Below are 20,772 nucleotides of genomic sequence, written 5' to 3' on the forward strand. Positions count from 1 at the left end.
CATGACATTTTGTTGTTGCTGAACTCTTTCGGAACAACTTCAGCACCGGAAGCGCTCCCGTGTTGCCCGGTTGCTAGTGGTAACGCCGCAAGTCTCGAAAGAAGCACGCACGAGACGCAAGCGAGCCGCCAGTAGAGGACAAGTGGGCGCAACACATGCAGCATGTGCAGACAGTGGCCATGGCCGAGTGTGAGAGGCCATGGCCGTCCTCCAGATTTTACTTGACAACAAAATGAGTATGTTTGAGTGATGTGAAATTCTAACTCTCATCCATCCTATTTTAGGTAGGCTATTCCTATAAAGTTAACCTGTATTTGGGCATTATTTGTTTGTAGTTTGAAGGATCTTATTTGAATTTGACTAATGATGATGAGTTTATAGGTTTCCAAAGGTATCTTGTTTTGTTTCATGATAGTTATAAAAGTTACAATGGCGCCATCTGCTGGATAGTTGAGGAGTTACAATAGAGCCGCAGCTGTGTTTAGGCCCTGGCGTTGTAAATCGCCGACATTTCTCCCAAAACTAACCACACATGCATCAATTTAAGCGACATAACGGTCTCTAACAAGTGGATACACAATAGACGATACCACTGCGCTGTCTGCCGGATTCCTTACATTGCAATCTGGTTGTGAGATGTAGCCAAGCAAAATCTTCGATCAATATAACTGGCTTATTTGTATTTTTAGTATTGTTTGTTTTTTATTAGATCATGTTACGAATTGTAAATTAATGCGGCTCTTAAACCAATTTTTTGGCCCTCAAGCTTCTTTTTGAATTTGCACCACCAGAGATGGTAATTTTTCCTGCAAATTTAATCATTCTAAGTAAGTGCTTTATGTGACCCTAGATGAAAAAAGTTTGAACACCCCTGCTCTTGCTATCAGCTGTGTTTGTTGTGTGTAACTGCTATGGTGCTGCAGAGACCTGGTCAGTCCAAACATTCGGCTGCAATGGGAACACTGCAACAATTGAAGGAAATCCCCATTGAGACTTGAGGCTCAAATCCCAACACTCTCCCCTGTCCAGGACTGGGTTTTCACATGTTGGCTTATCCAGATCAATACATGGAAATCTCTCCAAAAGGAAACAAAGATGTGTTTTCCATTTCAACTTTCACCCCTGTTCCAAATGAACAGTTTACAGGTTCTCAAACTATGGTGTAGGTAGGACTTGGTTTAATTCTGGTTTTGTTCTGCATTAGACATGTTAGTCCAGTAAGTTCTTTATGGATAGCGCTTGGATTATTAAGTCAATATTTATTGTTTTGATTTTAGTTTTCAACAATGGTGCTCAGGAAATACATGTTTTCTGAGGTGACAGCGTGTGGGTCTGTCTATACATCACACAGTTATTAGGCCTATGCTAACAAAGCTCAATAAATTGGCCCATAGGAAATGATGCAAAAGGAAGCCCAGTGTTTCCCAGTGCTATGTCCCACACAGATAAGCAATGCACTTGCTAATTTTAAAGCCAGAGAGGGAAGGAAGCGTGACAGCAAAGTTTCCTCTATGGCAAGGACTGAAGAGGAGGAAAAACCCAGAAGCTTGTCTTGGAAAAGCCAAGTCTTTGTCCGTCTGTTCGGAGTCTGTTTAGTATCTTGAACTGGTTTATGGAGGAACAATGGCACAAAATGACACTCATCCACTTTTGGAGCTATTTAATTCGTTTAACCATGGTAAGTTTGCATTTGTTTTTTTTCTCATATCAATGTGTAACCTAAACCTTGTAATCTAAACTTGTAACCTAAAGCATGTAAAAAAAAAAAGAACAAAAATGCTCAGCTTGTAGTAAATTGGAAAATTGTGATAAGTAATTGCAATGATGGACTTGATGATACTCTATCCTCCATAATCCTTCCTCAAACTGTTCTCTGAAATAACTCCAACAGCACAGTTTCCCCCTCGTAGCTTTCATTTTTAGATGCCTTAATCACAGAGCAATGCACATCAGTTTCTACATGCGTTCCCACTTCCCACTCCACTAAAATGAACACTGACACTTAAACTATTAAAATATTTATTGTGCAGTAAACAAATAAATACGTGTACATAGGTTGCTATTAGCATTTGCAGTATGTCTCATTTAAATATGAAACAGAAAATGTTGTCCTGTCCATTTGTACCTCAGTGAACCCACACAGTAGACGTGATATAAGACTTTATGTAACAAAAGCCCTTTATAGAAACTGCTACAAGAAATCAATAGTCCAGGGCTAACTTTAACACATCTGAAAGAGTTGGCTATTTTTTTCACTCTATGTTCAGGCCTCAAGACACGTTTTTTGTTGTTGTTGATGTTGCAGGCTTGTTCTTGTGTGAGGAACAGATAAAACAGGCATCTGGAATATGATGTTTTTAGCGCTTCACAAAAATCCAATGGCTCTGTCCAGATCTTTACTTTGCATTTCAAAGATATACAGAATTATTTCAGTTACAGTCGAGATACTATACTTTTACAAGCACTGCCACAGCTTGGTGTTGCTCAAAGGTTTGCGTTTTTGAACATTTTAAACTTTTACATTGCGTGAAACATTTTTGCAATCGGAAGGAAATCAGTGTTACCCAGTGTTAATTTCGTCGACGTCTTAATTTTAGTCAAAGTGATATTTTTGTGACTAAAATTGGACTAAAACTAAATTAAAAGTTTCTCACTAAAACTATGACTAAAATGTCCAGATATTTTAGTCGACTAAAATAAGACTAAATAAAAATGAAAAGGAGAGACTAAAATCATGCAAACTTCTACTGACCGTCTGAAAGAGCCTCATATCATTTAAATTCACTGCCAAATGAACAGGTCTGAGCTTTTTTCATGTGGAGCAGCTCCATGAAGTCGAGGACCACGGTTAAATATAATTATAATGAATATTATAAATATAAGTCGACTAAATTAGTTTTCATGTTAGTCGATTAAATTGACATGCAATTTTAGTCGACAAAAACTAGACTAAAATTTAAAAAAAAATGTTGACTAAATATTGACTAAAATTAAATTACATTTTAGTCAAAAGACTAAGACTAAAACTAAAATAAAATATGTTGTCAAAATTAACACTGGTGTTACCTCTGATTTACCTCCTATCTGTGGATACATAACTGCCAGGAGTGTAACTGCAGGCGGCACTGATATAGCCACATCTCACTCTGTCTGTCTCAGTCCACAATATATTTAAGTATAGGAAGTGAATAATGATGATACATGAAATATGAATGCGTTCTAACTGTGCTCTTCTGTAGGTGACATGCTGCTGGCCTTCTGTCTGTCGGTGCTGGTAGGACTTCTCCTGGGTGCCTTGGTCTATGTTCTCCTAACCTGGGCATCTCGCCGAAAAGCCACAGCCAGAATCACCCAGCGGCGCAAAAGGAAATCGGGATCTTCCTCTCGCTCTTCACACCCCATGAGCTCTCAGGGCTTGTACAAAAGCACCTTCCTCAGTGTCTACAGGCAGCCCTCTCTGGAGCCTGTGGGACCTCTGGGATCTAATCCTAGTCCAGAAACCTCCACTTTCAGGCCGCTGTCCAAGAAGAAACGTCCCAGTCTGGACATGGGAGAGGACACTAAAGAGCTGGAGGACATGGCTTCGGCCTCTGATTCTTCTTCTCCTGTCCCAAACAAGAGACACTCGTTTTGGCTGGGCACCAATGGACTCAAAGGATTCTTTCCTTTGCAGTCATCTCCACCTGCGTATGACAGTGTGATACATGCCTTTGAGGAGACTTGTACTTGACTGATTTGACGTTTCCAATGGCAGGTTTTCCTTATTTCTGAGAAGAGGAGATATTCTTTGTGCTTACAACAGTTTGGAAAACAAAAAGCCAAATGAGTGCACGGTTGTAAAAATGACAGTTCTTTATGATTTTCTTCTTCTTCTTCTTCTTCTTCTTCTTCTTCTTCTTCTTCTTCTTCTTCTTCTTCTTCTTCTTCTTCTTCTTCTTCTTCTTCTTCTTCTTCTTCTTCTTCTTCTTCTTCTTCTCATAAGCACAGTCAAGCAGGGATGAGTTTAATGCAAGTTCTGAGATTATGTGTAAACATAGATATTGTAATTTATCTTAAAAATACTAATAATTCTTATCAGGCTAAATCATCAAATTACATTCATGAATTTGAAAATCTGGTTCTGAAATAAGTTTAGTCACAGTAGCCTATATATGAGTCTGATGCCATTTTAGGTATTAAATAAGAGCTTGGGGGGAAAAAAAAAGTCTAGATCTGTGAAATTGTATTCTGTGAAATTTATTGTAAATACCTAAATAATAATGTAATATATCAATAAAAGTGACAAAGGAAATATTTGTGTTCCATCATTCAACATGTTTTCTTATTTTCAATGAATGGCTCATAGGTCTCTGATTATAGCCTTTAATTTGGAACACAGTGCATGTTTAACTCAACCATCACATGATCAAGGTCTTGTATGGGTGAGAGCTAAAAACCTGTGAGGTTGCCAGTTTCAGATAACGTCCCTTTGGGAACTGACAGTATTGATCCTTTATTAAGCGGTCAAGCGCGTGTCAAACCACATTACATTATTATAAACGGACCCGAGAGAGGTCCCTGCGAGACCTCGAGCCAATTTAATTTGACTGTGCACTTATCTTTTGCATTTTAATCTCGGGGTGAAGTCATCTTGCTCCCTCGCTTATGGCAACCCCCTTTTTTAAAGGCACACAAGCTCTAGAGTGCGCCAGCGGACAAGCGCCTGGCAACACGACCGCACCGTTTACGCACTGCCTCCGCGGATTGACGTGGTGATTTTTAGCGCGGCAAGGTACGTAGTCTCTGTCAAGACTCAGGACATCGTTTCATCAAAGCGCCGAAATGATAGATCAGGTTAAATGCCCGGTTTATTTACTGTACAGCTGTTGTTTTTTGTCTCGTCAGCAGAGGCTCAAACGAACTGCTGCATGCGGGTATACAAGCTCGAGCTGCATTTCAATAAGAACATCTTGTTATCACTGGGGGGAAATAAGCTACGCCGAGAGACTTTTGTGTGACTCCAGCCTTGAAAGCATACAGTGACATGTTTTCTTCATTAGAGCCTATTTTAGTTACAGCCCGTGTTTCTTTGACGTAAAACAAGCGCGCACGTACGGCTTTGAGTGCCATGGAGATGGAGGCAGTCCCGATGTCCAATGCAGTGCCGCTTTCGTTGCATAGAGACTGAAGAGAGAGAGAGAGAGGGAGAGAGAGAGAGAGAGAGGTCTGAATTTCAAGGTTGATGTACTGAATGACAACGCGGCAATTTTAGTCGAACATGAGTCCCCCTGCTTGTGTTTCTTAGGCTACTTGTTGAATAATAGCCCATGTCTTTTATTGCAGTGCCCGCGAGAAGACATGGGGATGGGCGTCAAAGAAGTCGTTTCAACTCTAACGCTGGTCTGATGCAGAGTTTACTGGAAGACATCTGGCGCTTATGATGCATTGTGCCTCTTCTCCATAGACCATCCTCTTTTTTAAACAGCACAGACTCGCACAGCAGCCATTATTAGCTTCAGTGCACCCTCTGAATGGAAATATGGACACCTTCAGACGAGGATTTTTGACTCAACATGTCCAGGAACTATGAGGTAGGATTTACATGCGACCAACGCCGAAATAGCCTTCCTCTTTTTATTTGTATTCTGGGCCCAAACGAATAGAGTGCGTCTCTTTCATCCCCCTGTCGGTTTCCAAATAGACTCAGTAGAATCAGGTCTGAATCATTCTGTGTGGCATAAACTCACATGGATGTAGCGTCTTGTAGTTCTGTTCAAATTGAATGATTATTTTTGAAATGATTCCTTGTGACTGACCTGGGTAAGGCCTTTTTGACAGAGCATTGTTAGTCCTTTTTTTTTTTTAGGTGTGTTAAGTTTCTGAAAGTGCTGTTCGATCCACTTTATATATTCTTTAGTTAACCATGAAAGTGGGGAATCCTTTTGTACATGTTTTCATCAGTAAGGGAAACCTGTACAGACACATGGAGAGCATTCAAACTCCCTAGACCTTGTAGTTTCAGTACATTAAACAAAATGTGCCTCCTGCCTTTGCCCAAAATGTATCTATTCAGTGCAATATTATTGTCAGCTCCAAGAACACGTCTAATTTTCTATTTATTGTTCAATCCCTTTGTTGATCTGAGATTTAATATTGAAAGTGCATATGTTTTGAGATTTCTTCTAGGCCTTTTAACTTGTTGAGTACACAATTTGCCTCCACCTGCTATTTTTTACTTCTGGTCCGCTCGTTTATAGCTCATTATTTTTTCCTTAATGGTAAAGATGGCAGTAAAATGGCCGTGAGCGTGTCCGTTACGACGAGCTGTAGTTTGTGAATCGGTGCCCATTAGAGACAGACTCTAGTGTGGTGGTGTCGAATCCTGGATCTCCTCCACACACACAGTGAATAAAAGAAAACTGTGAGGACACCGAGATCTGGCTGGTTTAAGGCCATTCGTGATTCAGTGGAGCAAACCAAAGTATGTCTCATCTGAATGAACATGCAAGTATCACATATAACATGATCTTTGGTGTCTTGACCCTGGACATTTGCTTCACTGTTAAGGTCATGAAACAGATTAACGTAATGTTATATCAAAGGAAAAAAAAAAGGCTTAAGATTACCACAGGCAGGATGATGGCTTAGCGATTGAAGCTTCCAGGTTTGATTCTGGGGAATTGCTGTGTGAAGTTTGCATGTTTTCCCTCCTTGTCTTTGCGTATTAGTTTCCTCTGGATGCTCCAGTTTCTCTCACCACCTGAAGTCTGAATCACAGCTGGACTGGTTGAATAAATAATAGATGGCAAAATGTTTCCCTTCTACTTATTGTCAGAGGTTGTCTTGTTAGTGATGAGAATGGACAGCACAAATAGAACTGAGATGGTTATGAAGTGGAAAGCTTTTGAGGTTTGGTACGTCAGACAGAAGGCCTTGAGCAGGGGTTCTCAAACTATGTGGGACAGGAGACCCCTTAAGGGACAGAAAAAACGTCCCCTACACGAAAACAAAATAGTAGAAAGTATTTGTTCTCAGAGATTCTTCATTGGAAAATTTCCGTCTCTAACGGGTTTAAGTATACAGTAAATCATGACCACATTTGTTATTTAATTGTTTTCATGGACCCCTACACATGGCCGATTTGAGAACCACTGGCCTAGAGAAAGACCAAAGAGATGATGACTAGACGATTCTCTGTCACAGCACATGGATCATTCTTGTTGTATCCCAACAAGAAATGTGATTATTTCAGATCAACAGATTTTTTTGTTGTTGTTTGACAAGTCATTCCCTGTCATTATATAACATCCAGAACCAATGTGGCAATTTATAATAAATATGAGTGTATGGCTTGCATGCCTTGTCCCCTGTGATGACTGCTCTACCTCAAATACAAAAAAAAATAGCGTTTCTTATCAGTTATGAAAAGGCTTGTGTTTAATCTCCCCGCTCTTAATCATTAAAATAATAAAATGAAGCAGTGTAGTGAAAATCAATTTAGACCCTTTTCTTTTTGGTGCTTAAGAAATGACAGAAACCGTATAAGGAAGTAATATACAAGAAGAAAAAGGTGGCTATAACATTGTATAAACCATTTAACATTTTAGAGCCGTTCATTGTTGTCACAACGCATTTATGTGTCCAGTTACCCCCTATTAATGGTTTAAAATAATTTGTGTTGGTTATATTTAAAAAAAAGCAGCAAGAATCAAGACAACCCACCTCCCTTTACTGTAACCTCGGCAACAGTTTAGTTCATTTATCATTTACATGGAAATGATATGCAATAGGGCCTACATTTTTGTAAGTATTATCCTGAGCTTGACCATTATCTTTTTCGCAAAGGTGAAAGTTTTTTTTTTTTAATAAACCATATACATAATTGAATATAAAACTTTTATTCTTGCTAGTTTTCATCCTGAAAGGTCCCCCTCTAATAAGAATGACCCACCTGAAGTAGACCTGCTTGTTAATGACCCTTTCCTTGCTCTCCCTCCCAGCCTGGTCAGTCAGTAGGGATGTTGGCTGCCGTGGAACATGGTCCGATCCTCTGCAGCGACTCCAACATCCTGTGCCTGTCGTGGAAAGGCCGTGTCCCGAAGAGCGAGAAGGACAAGCCCGTGTGCCGCCGGAGGTACTACGAGGAGGGCTGGCTGGCCACCGGGAACGGGAGAGGAGTCGTGGGCGTCACCTTCACCTCTAGCCACTGCAGAAGGGACAGGAGCACACCCCAGAGGATCAATTTCAACCTGCGTGGGCACAACAGTGAGGTTAGACATGACAATGCAAATCTAAATCTGATCTAAATTCAGAAAAAGAGTTTTGTCTTTACATTGTTTACTATGGCAACATTTTTCCACACCTAAAGCAACACCATGTAGTGTCCATATGTTGAGTAATGAGGTGCAGGATTCAGATTGCCCTGGAATCTGAATATTCTTTAACATTTCATGTAATTGGATTTCGTGAATCTAATTTCTCCTACCCCACATAGAGTACACTCTCCAATCTTACATCATAACCTCGACTGTGAATGTGCTCTATGTGCAACCTTGGGTGTTTTTGTGCAGGTTGTCTTGGTGCGCTGGAATGAGCCCTTTCAGAAGCTAGCCACCTGTGACATGGAGGGAGGGATCTTTGTTTGGATCCAGTATGAAGGAAGATGGTCTGTGGAGCTGGTGAATGACAGAGGAGCACAGGTACACAGTCCGCTCTTGTTTTGGTGTTGACAGTGAAGGAAACTCCACTTTGGAATTGTACAGTGCAGATTTGCAACTTTTTAGTTAATCTTCAATAAATCTAGTTTTATATGCACATTAGCTGGTCCTCTGTGTGTAGTTACTGCATTGAACAGTAGTCATTATGTTCTCGCCGTTATGCGAAGTGCGGTGTAATTATACTATACTGTGCTCTAATCTAGTGCATTCTAACAACCTTTAGAAAGACAAAACTCTTTTGTGCGTGTCTATTTTTAAACAAGGATACTAAAATTACATGTTTGGAGATGTGAGATTTGAAAACTGACTGAAGTATCTGCCTTAAGGCCGCCCAGTCTATTTTTATAGCAATTGTAGTTATTATAAGTGTGACCCAGTTTCATCTGAAAGTGACTGTAATTAAGTTTGAACATCGTGTAATGATGATGAAGAAACGTTTTGTTAAAAAGGAATATGCACATGGCAGAACTGAGACCAGCCAGCCAGTTGTTAGTTGGTGTGTGAGAAGAAAGTGCAGAGGACAATAAAACAAGGGCAGGACACAGTTACAAGCACAAGAAGTTAGCATCATGTTGCCTGCTGTGCAACATTACATGAGCCTATTGGTCTGTACATAAGAATCATTTATTTGAGATGAGAAATATGGGTCATTGAGTAGATCTTATACAAAACAAACAAAGTGACCCTCTCTTCCTCCTAGGTGAGCGACTTCACCTGGTCACATGACGGGACTCAAGCCCTGATCGCTTACAGAGACGGCTTTGTGCTGGTGGGCTCCGTCAGCGGGCAGAGACACTGGTCCTCTGAGATAAATTTAGAAAGTCAAATCACTTGTGGCATATGGACGCCGGATGATCAGCAGGTTCAGTATACAGCAAATCCCTTATCTAAACAACATTAAACAACATCCACTCTGATTTTAATGCTAATTTTCAAGTGCCAACAGCTTGGATAATTATTGCCCCAGAGGGTGTTCATTAAGTCATTATAGTTACATTTTATGACTGTTTTTGCGCAGGTGTTGTTTGGCACAGCAGATGGCCAGGTGATCGTGATGGACTGTCATGGCCGGATGTTGGCCCATGTTTTGCTGCACGAGTCGGATGGCATTGTAAGCATGTCCTGGAACTGCCCTGATTTCCTGGTGGAGGACAGCACTGAGAGCGACACTGACTCTGATGATAATATTCTGCCTATAGGTAACGTACACACTAAACAGAAATCACCATGTGATCACAAACAGGGAAGAAAAAATGTCGTTTATTTTTTTGTGTATTGTTTGTGATAAATCTTGGCTGCAAATCACCAGTTTCCTGATGTGTTGGGAGTTTTGAAAATGCTCTGATTTTGGGAGTTTGATAGAGGGCAGATTGTGACTGGGGCAGCTGGACTGAACAAGAAACGTTTTTGCAACTCGTAGGAAGAATACAACTAGTTTTGTTTTTGTTTTTTTAAACCAACTCTCTACTGACCCATAAAATACACAATGGAATAATAAGTTGTCCTGGCCATTAAGCCAGATTGAGATCTGCAGATGCATCCTAATGCTCAATTTTAAGATTCAAGATTCAAGATTTTTTATTTGTCAAACCATTCACATGGTTTGACAAATAAAAAATCTTGAATCTTGTTTCTCTCATCCTTGATTGTGGAGTGGGGGAGGGGGAAGAGGGGTCGGAGGGAGGTTAGGGAGTTCAGCTTCCCAATGGCCCTGTGTACGAAACTGTTCCTCAGTCGACTGGAACTGACCCATAGATTACGCAGTCTCCTCCCTGAAGGCAAAACCTTGAAGAGACTGTGTGATGGGTGCGAAGGGTCCCTGGCGATTTTGATAGCCCATGTCTTCTGCAAGGACAAAATGTATACCTTACCTTACCTTACCTTACCTTACCTTACCTTACCTTACCTTACCTTACCTTACCTTACCTTACCTTACCTTACCTTACCTTACCTTACCAATATGATAAAACATTCTAATCTGATGAATTTTTCATGATTTTCCTTAGAATTTGCTTGGTCACTGAGAAAGTTTACTCCATTGAGAAAGGTACAATTTTTTTTTTTTTTTTACAGTGCGGAGAGTCAAGCCTTTGTTGACCGTCACCTTTTTATCTGGAGACATTAGTTTAATGAACAATTATGATGACCTATCCCCTGCCGTCATCCGCTCTGGCCTGAAAGGTAGGCATCTCTTTAAAATGCATTCATTTATTTTGAAGGTTTAACGACAGCAACACTATTGCATTTTAAAGATGTTATTTATATATTTATATTCTGTCTGCAGATGTAGAGGCCCAGTGGTGCTCTCAGGGAGACCTTTTAGCTGTGGCTGGGATGGAGAGACATGTCCCATCAGATACAGCATGCGCATCCATCATGAGGAATGCCCTGGTCAAGTTTTACAATGTCCAAGGAGAACACATCTACACCCTCGAGACTCCTGCTCAGGCAAATACATCATCATTCGTATTTACATTAATGGCATTGTACTCAAAACAAAATGAAAAGGTTGGGAAACAAAGTAATTAGTAACTAGTTTAGTGCCAATAGCATAATTTATAGCAATTGTAGTTACATTGTTGGTTTTTAAATGATGTTTAACATTTTTGCAGGGCTTGACATTAACACCAGTCAGTTGAGTTTATACTTAGATTTGATTTTGTACACATGCTGCAAACCTTTTTTTATTCTGGTACAAAACTGAACCATCTGTCTCTTTCAGTCTCGTGCCAATAGAAATGACTTTGCAGTTGGTGGTAAATTAGCTTGTTCTCCATTATTACTTGTGTGCTTTTCAGAGACCCATCACCACCATCTGCTGGGGTCACCGGGACTCGCGTCTGTTTCTAGCCTGTGGTCCAGCTCTGTACGTGGTCAGAGTGGAGCACAGAGTGGCCAGTCTACAGCTCCTGTGCCAACAGGGCATCGCTAGTGCCCTGAGAGAGGAGAAGGACGTGGGCAAACTCAACATGCCTTCCCTGCTCTGCTCCTATGTCACCAGCGCTTTCATACCAACCATCAAGGTAGGCATTTATTTATGACAATTCTGCATAAACAAGTGCTATGAACAAAGACTCCATGTGCAATTGTTGGAAGACCTCTGCTGGCAACCAATGACCTACTTTCTACGCTGCATCTTTACCTAAATTAGAGTGGTCATTTGGTTTAAAATGGTTAGAGCTTGGTTTTGTGTCATCAAAAACACAAAAAATGTCTGTGATTCCTGGAACATTCTGCGAAAAAACACTGAAGTTATTGTTTTCATTAAAGCATTCAGAGTGTGCTAGACACATTTAGTTGTTCCATAGCTTTTTTTGCCCCTAAATCGTCCCTAAATGGCAGATTTGCATGGTTTGTTCAATTTATAACTTTTGATCCAGACCTCTGAGGGTGTATAGGTGTAAACTTTTAGATGTCAGATATCAACAGTGCAAATTTAAATAAATTGTAAAAAAAATAATTAAAAAGCGTTTGACCGTAGTAACTTAAAGCAGTACTAAGTAACTCTTGCCCCTAGAGGCCATAAGCGCAACAGCAGGTGTCGTAGCATGTTGCGATTTTTTAACTCATTAATTATCCGTGAGAGTAAATACTACACTGACAGAAAAGGTGAAGGGAGAGAGGGATATTGTACATCCAATTACACAATGGAAATAATTTTTTTCACTCAAACTTGGCTGCGCTAGCCCTCAGTTAGCTTTGCCCGTTAGCCCGTTAGCTTCTTCTTCGTGATTCTATTAGTATGTATTGGTTGCTCCGGTCCGGTGGCAGTCAAGTTGCAAGTATGAGACACCAGGGGGAGATGAAAGACCCTCCAATTATCCCATTAACACTTGTATTACTCCCAGAGGGACTACGTAAAGGATTTATTAAGGTAAACAAGTTACTTAGTACTGCTTTAAAGAAGAACTACGTAACTTGTAAATACATTTTTTTTTAAATATCTCCATTGTATAATTGAGTTGTGGTACAACTAAAAACCTAACATGCTCCGACAACTGCAGTAGCGCTTATGGCCTCTAGGGACATGAGTTTCTTAGTTCTGCAAATCAGGTTCAAATCCGCCGAGACCAATTTGTATTTTTTACAGTTAGGCAACAGTTTACATGCGCAGCGGTGTATTACTTCTGATTGCCACGTGTTTTCTTTGAATATCCAGGTCTTCCTCAGCTGTCTTCCTCTCTTTGTTCTAGCCTCCAATCCCTGACCCCAACAACATCCGAGACTTTGTGAGCTACCCCACCTCCGGGAACGAGAGGCTCCATTGCACCATGAAGCGGGCGGAGGACAGTCCGGAGGCGGGCGGGCCCTGCTACACCCTGTACCTCGAGTATCTGGGAGGACTTGTGCCAATCCTCAAAGGAAGAAGGATCAGTAAACTCCGGCCCGAGTTTGTCATAATGGACCCTAAGACTGACAGTAAAGCAGGTAATACTTCCTCAGAGTGTTCACATTCAAGACATACGTTACTAAAATACTGTAAAATAAGTGCATATTGTATGTTACAATAGCAGAATTCAGTATGTTTTTGAGTTATTATTCAATATTCCAATTCATATTCAATTTAGCAATAAAACATGCACAATCTCAAACATTTCTCTCAGTGACTCCTGGTTTACATTCTAGTTTACACCATAGCCTAACTCTAACAACTGTGTGATAACTAAGTGATATTAAAGCCAAAATTATTCATTTCAATTGTAGAATAATCAAACTATTACAGAACAATAGCAGTGTATTGATTTAAATTTGACAAAAGCTCTGGGGACACACTTTCGAGGGTTACTTATCCAAGTTTGAGAATCACTGTATCACGCACCACTCCTGACAGGTTGCCTATGTTGTTGTTGAAGAATCAGTCAGATGTAGAGGACTCAGGGGCACAAAAGTAATACCTTAACCTTGATTGCGTGTATTACTTTCATATCGGATGCAGATAATTTACTTAAAAATACACATGTATAATTAATAATGTAGGAAATAGTGTCCCAGATCTAACATTGTCAAAAGCTACATGTGTCTTTTTTTCTATATCAGAAAAAATAATTGTAGTCTGCAGCAGCATGATTGATGGTTGTCAAAATGCTTCCACATTGCTGGCTTGATGCAGTGATTGCTAACATACAATATAATAACTGGCAGTCTTTGAGGAACCAAGCTAGCGATGACTTCTCTCTCTCTGACGTCACAAGATCCGAGGCTTAGTTCCAAAATAGTCTGTGAGACCTGGCTGACAGCACAAGTTGCCCATGGCTATACCAAACAATGGTTTTACATAAGACACACAGCTGAGCCACTCAATGTGTATCTATGACTAATCATTTTTGCTTGCTTGTGTCCTGTCTTTCCAGATGAAGTGTGTGTGAATCCCATTGCTTTCAGTGACAGCTGTAACTGCTCGGACTCCAGTGACATTGAGCTGAGCGATGAGTGGGTTGGCAAAAAGTCGCCAAAATTGTCACGAGGGAACAGGTCAGACTGACAGACTTTATACAACAAAGTTACAGCATAAGTAGTATTTAATATGGTGCAAATGCAGGTTTTATCATTTTTAATAATTAAAAAAATGAATTATCCAACATAGCCCAACCAAATATATTGATTTTGGGAGGTGGACGCTGTACCACAAAACCCAAATACTGTATCTTCTTTTTAAAAATTGACTTATTATTTAGTTTTAATTTAGTCTGGGGGCATTGGTATCTTTCATTCAGAATTCAAAATGATAAGGAAAGAAAATACATTGCTTTAGCCATTACTAAAGATGCATTTAGAGCTCTGAAATACACTAATCAACTGGTTTTACAGAATGAATTTGGAATCCAGGAAGTCTCCCAAGCTTTCTCGAGCCAATCAGGAAGGTCAGCGGTCACCACGGTTACCAACTAAAAAGCCCCCTGTTCGCTCACCGAGTCTGACGAGGAGAGAGTTTTCTATGGATGGACTCACAGAAGTAAACGATCTTACTCTTTTATTCACCGTTTTCAAACTGCGGTAGAATTATTTTATTGATCTTGTGAACACCTGGTCTTGTCCTGACCTTTTTGAACCATAAATCGAAGTGTATTTTTTTTCAACAGAATTACCTTGCTCAAGTCACATCCAATATTTGGGGAACAAAATTCAAAATTGTTGGCCTTGCTTCTTTCCTGCCTGTCAATCTTGGAGCAGGTAATTGGAAAAAAAACATACACATATTGCATTAGAAAGTTTGAGTTGAAAATATATAAATGTAATACTGTGCTGCTCTGACGTATTTCAGTTATCTATAAGACCAGCTTGCTTCATTTACAACCGAGACAGATGACAATCTATCTTCCTGAAGTGAGGAAGATTTCCCATGACTTCATGAGTCTGCCCGTGTTCAACCCCAATGTGTTCAGTGAAGACGAAGATGATTTGCCAGGTGAGAAATGACACTAATATGAATAATATAATATATTTATCAATATAATGGTGTAGTATAATATTCAATGTAAATAGCCATCATTACCAACCGTTGGCTCACATGCAAAACAAGTAGCAACTGCAAAAGTGGATGAGCAGCAGTCATTTGGTCATTTTTCACAAATGCACCATTCTGTTATTTACATATCAGATTTGGGGTCCTAAAACGTTTATACAGGCCATTTCAAATGGTAATTTCGATGCAACATGCCCACAAATGCGTAGCTATAAACTATTTTCCAGCTTGCACTTGCTATTTAGGACCTGTCTTGATAATAAAGTGAGTTAAGATAGGAACATCACTGTTCTGAATTTGAATAGATCATGATCAGGGACTCTAGTTTTCAAGGCTATGAATTTGTATTGTGTTTGTGTTTCCTTTTCTTAGTGATAGGTCCTTCTGGAGTGGCTGGGGACAACCCTCCCTGTACCGTCAACATCCCCATCGCACCTATCCACAGTCCCGCTCAGGCCATGTCCCCCACCCAGAGCATCGGCCTGGTTCAATCCCTCCTGGCTAATCAGAACATCCAGCTGGACGTCCTGACCAACCCCACAGCTAATGCAGCTGCAGCGGCCGCAGCGGCAGCAGCTTCTGTCCCTGTCAGCAACCACAGCCAAGATCCTATCCAGTCTCCGTACCCCGTCCCAACCAGATACTCAAACCCAAGTCAGGTGATGTTCCAGGGGCTAGACATATCGTCACTTTTGCCCGGAACACTTCCCCCACCGCCTCCTCCTCACCATCTACCGCCGCAACCACCAAGATCAAGCCACTCTCAGCCTCCACGCCAGCCGCCTCCCAAAGCGTCGCAACAGGGGCAGAGAATTCACCATCTTCAGCATCAACAACATGTGCAGTCTCAGTCGCAGCAAATCCAGGCATCGCAAATGCAGGCATCGCAAATGCAGGTATCGCAGATGCAGGCATCGCAAATGCACGCATCGCAGATGCAGGCATCGCAGATGCACGCATCGCAGATGCACGCATCGCAGATGCACGCATCGCAGATGCAGGCATCGCAGATGCAGGCATCGCAGATGCAGGCATCGCAGATGCAGGCATCGCAGATGCAGGCATCGCAAATGCAGGCATCGCAGATTCAGGCATCGCAAATGCAGGCATCGCAGATGCAGGCATCGCAGATGCAGGCATCGCAAATGCAGGCATCGCAGATGCAGGCATCGCAAATGCAGGCATCGCAGATGCAGGCATCGCAGATGCAGGCATCGCAAATGCAGGCATCGCAAATGCAGGCATCGCAGATGCAGGTATCGCAGATGCAGGCATCGCAGATGCAGGTATCGCAGATGCAGTTATCGCAGATGCAGGCATCGCAGATGCAGCAGGGCCCGCCAGGTCAGACACTTCAGCAGCAGCAACAGCTCCAGCAACAACAACAACAGATCCGGCAGCAGATCCAGGAAATGAGACAGCAGCAGGCACAGTTACAGCAACAGCACCAACAAATCCAACAGCACCACCAACAAATGCAGAGGCAGCACCAACAAATGCAGCAACAACTCAAAATGCAAATGCACCTGCCCCCACCTCCAACCGGATATCCCACCATTGCCTTACAGCAGATACACCACCTCCTACCACAAATCCCTCCCACCACGAGCCAGTCGGGACTAGACAGGGCAGAGCATGGGAATATCTTTAAGTCGACCCTACCAAGGACGCTCCCTCCTTCGTTTAATGACTCAGAAGGAACTGTTGAGATTCAAATGAGGAAAGTAAACCCGCCGCCTCCGTATCCCGGGACGGTTGTGTCAGTTGCAGCTACGGTTGCAAATACACCGCAGACGCTGGTAACAAATTGCGATAGCCCGAGCATCTTAGCGCCAGACCCTTGCCTCAAAAAGGATGATTTCTTGCTTCACCCGGTCACCTTACAATACCCAACGCCTCTCGGATATGAGCGGATTACCACTTTTGACAGTAGTGGTAATGTTGAGGAAGTCTGTAGACCACGGAGAAGACTTATCCGCAACCAAAATGCCTATGCTGTACACGGCATTGGAGGATCTGCAACGCTCAAAGTCACTTCCTCTGAGAATAAGAAAATCCAACTTCCCTACAGTTCAGCAACTTTGAGTCGTCTGTCCGTTCCCAGATACTCTATACCGAGTGGAGATCCCCCACCTTATCCGGATCCGGCCAATCAGGTCACAGCCACTCTTCCCCCTCCCCAGAGAATTGATAGCAGTCTTATCCATGCCACTCTAAGACGTGAACGAAGGGACGTTACTCTGAAAGTTCCCCAGATGATCGAAAGCTCAAGGACTCTCCCCACAAAAGCCAAAATGAATAGTGCATTAGGAGGCCTCAGCTACCAGCAAAGGTTGCCGACTGCGCTGTATACATGTACTCAGTGTAGCAGTAACAGCAGTAGCACTAGTGTGAGTGTGACAGGCGGCGGGACATCCAGTAGTGGGATCGCTGGCGGGACAGTGGTGAGGCAAGATTTTCCACCGAGCAAAGGCCCACACCATAGCACTATCATTGTTCATTCAAAAAGTGCCTCGCCATTAGCTTCCCAGTCATCATACAACCTGCTTGGCACCGTGGAAAACAGCAGGGACAGGACTGTTTATGTGAACTCCGCCTTTACTGAGGATGAAACAATGAATCAGCAGTGTCATCTTGAAAAGTCTGTTCGACAATTGAACTTAGGTGATGTGAATTTAACCTTAAAGCGTCCCCCGCCTTATCAATGGGACACTTCCGCCTCTGAGGACTTCTGGTTAACCACTGATCAGACATTGCTAGCCCCGCCGCCTGCCCCGCACAAACCGCCTCCAATCATTATCAGCCAAGCTCAGCATTTGGACGTCAGCCGATTGCCATTTGTTCTCACCACAAAACCGCCTACTAGTCCGAGTACGACCACTCTCACGTTCCCATCTGGCTATCAAATCTCCCTGTCCCCGTTTCCGCCAAGTGTAAGTCACGGCGGGCCACCTTTACATGCGGCACCAAATCCAAATGAATTAGTGGGTCCATCACCATTCGCTCAACAAGATCCAAATTTGGTCCTGCCGCCTGGTTACCCTCCGAATTTGGCTGGCCTGGCGTGCTGCCCACTGCCACCGATGTACCCAGGAGCAAGCGCTTGTGCCGGGCTACAACTTCACCCAGTCAGCCTGCATCCATGGAATCCTTATCCATGCCCACCACCGCCAATGCAGGACCCACCCGCACCACCGCTACCAACCAAAACTCACCAAATACTAGAAAAGCCTATTCTTTCACCACCTCCGCCCACCGCTCCGCCCCCACCGCCCCCTTTGCCCCCACCGCCCCCTCCTAGCGAGCTGCCACCATCTAAAAGCGCAGCTGAAAATCTTGCGGAGTCTGCTAATAACTTCCCAGAGCCGTCATCTCTAAACGAAAGCCCCGTACCGCAAGAATCGGAGCGCTATAGCAAAAAAATTCGCAAAAGGTTGGACAGCAGAGCCGAGGATGTCCCAACAGTGTCCGAGGGAAAATCAAGAAAGGAAGGACGCGCACTCTCGGACTTTAACACGTTAATTTCAAGTCCGAGGCTCGGAAGTAGAGAAAAGAAGAAGCCCAAAGGTCAAAGGGAGCAAATGAATAAAACGAAAAAGATCGGCAGAGATACAAACGAATTTCAAGATAGTTCAGAGAGCGAGCCGGAGTTGTTTATCAACGGAGATGAACTAATGAACCAGAATCAGAGCAGTAAAAAGAGCTGGAAGAACAAGCGCAGTATGAGGTTGGCGAGCGAGCTGGAGGAGATTAAGTGTCGTAAGGCAAATGAAAGAGAGGACAGGAGTTTAGGAAGCCAAGGGTTTGTCTACGTCATGGCCAATAAACAGCCACTGTGGAACGAAGCGACGCAAGTCTACCAGCTGGACTTCGGAGGACGTGTCACACAGGAGTCAGCCAAGAACTTCCAGATCGAACTGGACGGCAGACAGGTAGCTCATTATCCTGTTAGTTATTTCATACGAGGAATTATTCTGCTAAATTGTGCCCTGGTTTCTGTAACTTTTCAAATTTGATTCAGAAGCTTTATGGATCAAATCCTACATCAAATCCAACATGAAAAATAGATTTTGAGTCGATATGATTTAAGCAGCCCGTGCAGCTACCACAAATGTACATATTTTAACTGTGGTAAAAGTATACAGAAGGCCCACTGGATTGTCTCAACTAAAATATTAATATTGTCCAACATTTTAAGATTATGTCAATGGAGCATTTACGTATGTTGTATTTTAAAACTGAACAAATGGATAGAACACATGAATCCATAAGCGCTACTGCAGGTGTCGTAGCATGTTGCGTTTTTTTACTCATTCATTGTCCGTGAAAGTAATTACTACGCAGATTGAAAAGATAAAAGAAGAGAGGGATATTGTATATCCAATAACACAATGGAGATTATTTTTTTCAGTCAAACATGGCTGTAAATACAGTTTAAGTGGTGCTAGCCTGCAGTTAGGTTTGCCCATTAGTCTGTTAGCTAAGCTAGGCAGGGAAGTTGCAATTGTGGTTTTCTGGCCAGAGACACCAGGGGGAGATGAAAGACCCCCCAATCATCCCATTAACGCTTGTATTACTAACCCAAGAGGGACTATGGAAAGGATTTATTAAGGTAAACAAGTTACTAAGTACTGCTTTAATATCTATTCTACAAAACAGATAGATTTGCTGTATAAATTGCATATTTAAAAAACACTAGTAAAAACAAAAAACTGCAGACACTTTGACATTACTAGCTTGAAGGAAGCAAATAGAAGGTGTCTGAAAAGAAAGGGCAGCATACAGCGCCCCAAACGGGATGACACATGGACAATCTACTGCCGTTAGCTCAGCTACCCTCTGCTTTCTACCCAGACCAGTGCATTTTACAATATGGTTGAGCTTTTTTGTGCTTTCTCCTTCATTTTCAGGTGATGCAGTTTGGGCGAATTGATGGAAATGCCTACATCTTGGATTTCCAGTATCCCTTCTCAGCGGTTCAGGCTTTCGCTGTGGCTCTGGCCAATGTGACTCAGAGGCTGAAGTAAAAAAAAAAGACTTAGTTTATTTCAAAGTCATCCACGTAGATCTTGCACTGAAGTGAGTTGTAGCTGTGGAAACCTATTTTTGCGGTTTATTCTAAAAAAAAAATGAAGATGTATACAGTACTTTGAATGCCATGTTGAGGCCTAAGTCATTGCTCGCATAAACAGGTCATACAGTACAGTCCTGAATGTACCCAATTATGTTCATACAACTTGAATGTTGTTTTCTAGCATTCACAATTTGCCATTAGGCCAGAAAGAATGAGTAGGGAGATGAGTGAGTTAATTATTAAGAAGTCCTCAGCTGTCATGCCAAAGACATACAAGATGATTTAGGTCAATTATAGTATTATTACTATAAAGCTGTAATATGCAGTCTTTTGAGTATAGCAAGGAGCCAATAGCATTAAAATATGTTCATTTACTGCCACAATTCTCACCTACAGTAGGTCTTTAACATGTAAGATTCTTAGATTAATTGATGATTGCTACTTACAAATACTTTTTTAAAGCCATATCATGTACAGGGCATGTTTGTATAGCATAGTCCAAAAGTACATTGTATTTCTTCATTTGATTTACTTATTAA

General features: G+C 42.0%; 2 protein-coding genes across 5 annotated transcripts; both read left to right on the forward strand.

Annotated features, from left to right (window-relative positions):
* The first annotated feature begins 1,473 nt into the window (after nt 1–1,473).
* myct1b (myc target 1b) lies at nt 1,474–3,852 on the forward strand. Its single transcript, XM_079572968.1, has 2 exons — nt 1,474–1,678; nt 3,240–3,852. The coding sequence occupies exons 1-2, from the start codon at nt 1,624–1,626 to the stop codon at nt 3,728–3,730; spliced, it is 546 nt and encodes a 181-aa protein (XP_079429094.1). The 5' UTR covers nt 1,474–1,623; the 3' UTR covers nt 3,731–3,852.
* Nucleotides 3,853–4,652: 800 nt separating this feature from the next.
* tulp4b (TUB like protein 4b) lies at nt 4,653–20,730 on the forward strand. Of its 4 annotated transcripts, none has more exons than XM_079573902.1 (17): nt 4,653–4,771; nt 5,323–5,570; nt 7,980–8,249; nt 8,550–8,678; nt 9,397–9,558; nt 9,715–9,895; nt 10,770–10,877; nt 10,981–11,144; nt 11,495–11,719; nt 12,890–13,124; nt 14,048–14,168; nt 14,505–14,649; nt 14,777–14,867; nt 14,959–15,102; nt 15,532–16,055; nt 16,191–19,091; nt 20,070–20,729. In XM_079573902.1, exons 2-17 carry the CDS (start codon nt 5,553–5,555, stop codon nt 20,184–20,186), a joined length of 5,535 nt encoding a protein of 1,844 aa, XP_079430028.1. In that variant the 5' UTR covers nt 4,653–4,771; nt 5,323–5,552; the 3' UTR covers nt 20,187–20,729. The 4 variants fall into 4 exon arrangements, with proteins under 4 accessions (XP_079430028.1, XP_079430029.1, XP_079430026.1 ...); XM_079573903.1 differs by having other exon boundaries at nt 16,221–19,091; XM_079573900.1 differs by having other exon boundaries at nt 15,532–19,091; nt 20,070–20,730.
* The last annotated feature ends 42 nt before the right edge of the window (nt 20,731–20,772 follow it).

The sequence above is a fragment of the Gobius niger genome (assembly GCF_951799975.1).
Source record: "Gobius niger genome assembly, chromosome: 16".
Taxonomy (NCBI): Eukaryota; Metazoa; Chordata; class Actinopteri; order Gobiiformes; family Gobiidae; genus Gobius; species Gobius niger.

Excerpts from the sequence above, each read along its gene's own strand:
- myct1b (XM_079572968.1), top strand. The coding sequence starts at position 1,624 with ATGGCACAAAATGACACTCATCCACTTTTGGAGCTATTTAATTCGTTT. Across the intron at positions 1,679-3,239 it reads ATTTAATTCGTTTAACCATG|GTGACATGCTGCTGGCCTTC; the intron begins GTAAGTTTGCAT and ends GCTCTTCTGTAG.
- tulp4b (XM_079573900.1), top strand. Across the intron at positions 11,720-12,889 it reads CTTTCATACCAACCATCAAG|CCTCCAATCCCTGACCCCAA; the intron begins GTAGGCATTTAT and ends TCTTTGTTCTAG. Across the intron at positions 14,868-14,958 it reads GCCTGTCAATCTTGGAGCAG|TTATCTATAAGACCAGCTTG; the intron begins GTAATTGGAAAA and ends GACGTATTTCAG.